The 4,115-nt window shown below is 58.6% G+C and overlaps 1 protein-coding gene across 1 annotated transcript; it reads right to left on the bottom strand.

Moving 5' to 3' along the window:
• Positions 1-260: 260 nt before the first annotated feature.
• On the bottom strand, positions 261-2,657 carry HSPA2 (heat shock protein family A (Hsp70) member 2). The gene has a single exon (XM_048853606.2). It carries the CDS (start codon positions 2,561-2,563, stop codon positions 662-664), a length of 1,902 nt encoding a protein of 633 aa, XP_048709563.1. The 5' UTR covers positions 2,564-2,657; the 3' UTR covers positions 261-661.
• Positions 2,658-4,115: the final 1,458 nt, after the last annotated feature.

A 4,115-nucleotide genomic window follows, 5' to 3' on the forward strand; every position in this document is an offset into this window, starting at 1 on the left:
AGCTGACAGCCTCCGAGTGATTAACAGACTTGCTGCCCTAGGACAGCCACCCACCCACATGCGCTTTACATTTAGGACGTTGCCTGTAATGTCAGCAACCTATGCACTACTACTAATAAGTGGTTTCTATGACAAACCCATAGTAAATTAATTTTTCTTTAAGTCTCAACACCTTCTTACCACCCTCTTATGAGAAGCACGAGCCTTTAACATTTTAATCGTAACTGCCAAAATAAAATACAAAAAAAAGGAGAAAAATGTATGCTTTAAATATTTATTTTATTACCAAAATTTCCAGATGCCGGACCGGCAAGTATTTTTAAAGCGTTTGGTAAACATTCTCCATGCATAACTTGAAATGTTTGTCAACAATAACGATCAAGTGGGCACTTCAGAGAAGACACTGAACATATAAAGACAACACCCTGAAGAATACTAGCATTTGTATCTGAGTTAACAAAAACTTATCTGCTACTAACCTTATCAAGCTGGACTGCCTTCTCTTTGTAAGCACATAGAAGCAGATCTGTCTCAGCTTCCTATGCACATCCAAACAGAATAAACTGTCATTGACACTGACTTTTTAAGGTTAGGAACGAAAGTAAAACGGAAAAATGGGAAAAAAATAACTGTCCCTGAACAGTGTAGCGTTCAGTCCAGTCTAGTCCACTTCTTCAATGGTGGGTCCCCCGGCGCCACCGGGTGGGGCGGCTCCTCCCTGGTACAGTTTGGTGACGATGGGGTTGCAGAGCTTCTCCAGCTCCTTCTGTTTGTGCTCGTACTCTTCTCTCTCGGCCATCTGGTTGCGGTCAAGCCAGGTGACCACCTCCTGGCATTTGTCGAGCACCTTCTGCTTGTCTTGGTCGCCGATCTTTCCCTTCAGCTTCTCGTCCTCCACGGTCTGCTTCATGTTGTAGGTGTAGGACTCGAGGGAGTTCTTGGCGGCCACCCTGTCGCGATTAGCTTCGTCCTCCGCCTTGTACTTCTCTGCGTCCTGCACCATTCGGTCAATGTCATCCTTGCTGAGGCGGCCCTTGTCGTTGGTGATGGTGATTTTATTCTCTTTACCCGTGCTCTTGTCGGAGGCAGTGACATTCAGGATACCGTTGGCGTCTATATCGAAGGTGACCTCGATCTGGGGGACGCCGCGGGGAGCTGGGGGGATGCCGGTCAAGTCGAACTTGCCCAGCAGATTGTTGTCCTTCGTCATGGCCCTCTCGCCCTCGTACACCTGCACCAGGACGCTGTTCTGGTTGTCGGAGTAGGTGGTGAAGATCTGGGTCTGCTTGGTGGGGATGGTGGTGTTGCGCTTGATGAGGGCAGTCATCACCCCGCCGGCTGTCTCGATGCCCAAGGACAGAGGCGTGACATCGAGCAGCAGCAAGTCCTGCACGTTCTCAGACTTGTCCCCCATGAGGATGGCAGCCTGCACTGCGGCGCCATAAGCTACAGCCTCGTCGGGGTTGATGCTCTTGTTGAGCTCCTTGCCGTTGAAAAAGTCCTGCAGGAGCTTTTGGATCTTGGGGATGCGGGTGGAGCCGCCCACCAGCACGATCTCCTGGATCTGGCCCTTGTCTAGCTTGGCATCGCGCAGGGCCTTCTCCACGGGCTCCAAAGTGCCGCGGAAGAGGTCGGCGTTGAGCTCCTCGAAGCGGGCGCGGGTGATGGAAGTGTAGAAGTCGATGCCCTCGAACAGCGAGTCGATCTCGATGCTAGCCTGGGTGGAGGAGCTCAGCGTGCGCTTGGCCCGCTCGCAGGCAGTGCGCAGCCGCCGCACAGCCCGCTTGTTGCTGCCGATGTCCCGCTTGTGCTTGCGCTTGAACTCCTCCACGAAGTGGTTCACCATGCGGTTGTCAAAGTCCTCGCCGCCGAGGTGGGTGTCCCCGGCCGTGGACTTCACCTCGAAGATGCCGTCCTCGATGGTGAGGATGGAGACATCGAAGGTGCCGCCGCCCAAGTCGAAGATAAGCACGTTCTTCTCGCCGGCCCCAGTGCCTTTCTTGTCCAGCCCATAGGCTATGGCGGCCGCCGTGGGCTCGTTGATGATACGCAGCACGTTGAGGCCGGTGATGGTGCCAGCGTCTTTGGTGGCCTGGCGCTGGGAGTCGTTGAAGTAGGCGGGCACGGTGATGACGGCGTTCTGCACCTTGCGGCCCAGGTAGGCCTCCGCGATCTCCTTCATCTTGGTGAGCACCATGGAGCTGATCTCCTCGGGGAAGAAGGTCTTGTTCTCGCCCTTGTACTCCACCTGCACCTTGGGCTTGCCGCCCTCGCTCACCACGCGGAAAGGCCAGTGTTTCATGTCGGACTGCACCGTGGTGTCTTCGTACTTTCGGCCGATGAGGCGCTTGGCGTCGAAGATGGTGTTGGTGGGGTTCATGGCAACCTGGTTCTTGGCGGCATCCCCGATGAGGCGCTCGGTGTCGGTGAAGGCCACGTAGCTAGGCGTGGTGCGGTTGCCCTGGTCGTTGGCAATGATCTCTACCTTGCCGTGTTGAAAGACACCCACGCAGGAGTACGTGGTGCCCAGATCGATGCCAATGGCAGGCACTTTACCAGACATGGTGGTGGCTCGCTCGGCTGCCGCTCCAAAGTGCGCTCTTCTCAGTAACTACAGCGCGATCTGCCGTTACTCGCTAGTTCACCGTTTTTTATAGTGGCCGCTCGTCTTCTTCTGGAACCTGCCAGAACCCCACCTCCCAATCAGCTTGCTCGCCACCGATCCTTGACCAATCACCACTGTGAAACCCGGCAGAAGATCCGCCCGGCACCTGCTGACCAATCATCACCGTGTTGCCGTTCTGACCAATCCCTTCGCAGAGTCTTATTCTCTAGACCAATAGTTTTACTGTGCCTCTTCCTTGTCTTTTTCGTCCAATACATATTTGTAGCATGCACGCTGGCTTGGCCAATCACTTCGCTTGGTTCCCCTTTGCCCCCGCCCCGCTCCCTGACTCTACCAGAAACTTCTAGCGGACGCTTGTCTGGAGGTTGGGGATTGATGTCACCGTTACCCAATAGGATTCGAGCAATGCGTTGGACGATGGAACCAGTAGCCGCTCGAGAGACTTTCTGGGTGGTGGTTACGCAAGTCACTGTGTTTCCCTAACCGCCTCCCCGGCTTGATCTCTGAATGTCAAAGAGCTGCGGGCGCGAGCCGTCCCCACCCCCCGCACGTAGGTGGCGAGCTGGGCCCCGCCGGCGCAGGCCGGCTCCGCAGGGTCGGCGGGCTGAGCGGGCTGAGGGCCCAGTGGGCAGAGTGACGCAGTGCAGGAGAAGGGGCGCGGGAGCAAGGCGGGGTCCCAGTCGGCCCAGCGGGGAACGGAGATAAGGCCGCGGGGTGTGAGGCAGAGCCTAAAGGAAGGGGGGAGAGGGAACAGGCTGGGGTGGCGGGGACCGGCGCAGCGGGACGGGGAGAGCGGACAGCGGAGAGGAGCCGGAGGAGCGGGGGCTTGGACGCGGGCGGAGGGATGGTGGGAGCAGGGAAGCAGGCGGGGACTGGGGGAGCAGCCAGAGGAGTGGGGGGCATGCGGGGGTTGGTGGAGGGATGGTGGGGGTGGGAAAGCAGGTGGGGAGGGGAGATTGGGGGAGCAGCCAGAGGAGTGGGGGGCATGCGGGGACTGGAGGACTGGGTGGAGGGATGGCGGGGGTGGGAAAGCAGGTGGGGTGGGGAGACTGGGGGAGCAGCCAGAGGAGTGGGGGGCTGGGGGAGTTGGTGGAGGGATGGTGGGGGTGGGAAAGCAGGTGGGGAGGGGAGATTGGGGGAGCAGCCAGAGGAGTGGGGGGCATGCGGGGGTTGGAGGACTGGGTGGAGGGATGGTGGGGGTGGGAAAGCAGGTGGGGTGGGGAGACTGGGGGAGCAGCCAGAGGAGTGGGGGGCTGGGGGAGTTGGTGGAGGGATGGCGGGGGTGGGAAAGCAGGTGGGGAGGGGAGATTGGGGGAGCAGCCAGAGGAGTGGGGGGCATGCGGGGACTGGAGGACTGGGTGGAGGGATGGCGGGGGTGGGAAACCAGGTGGGGTGGGGAGACTGGGGGAGCAGCCAGAGGAGTGGGGGGCTGGGGGAGTTGGTGGAGGGATGGTGGGGGTGGGAAAGCAGGTGGGGAGGGGAGATTGGG

This window comes from Caretta caretta, chromosome 6 (genome assembly GCF_965140235.1).
Source record: "Caretta caretta isolate rCarCar2 chromosome 6, rCarCar1.hap1, whole genome shotgun sequence".
In the NCBI taxonomy this organism is placed as follows: domain Eukaryota; kingdom Metazoa; phylum Chordata; order Testudines; family Cheloniidae; genus Caretta; species Caretta caretta.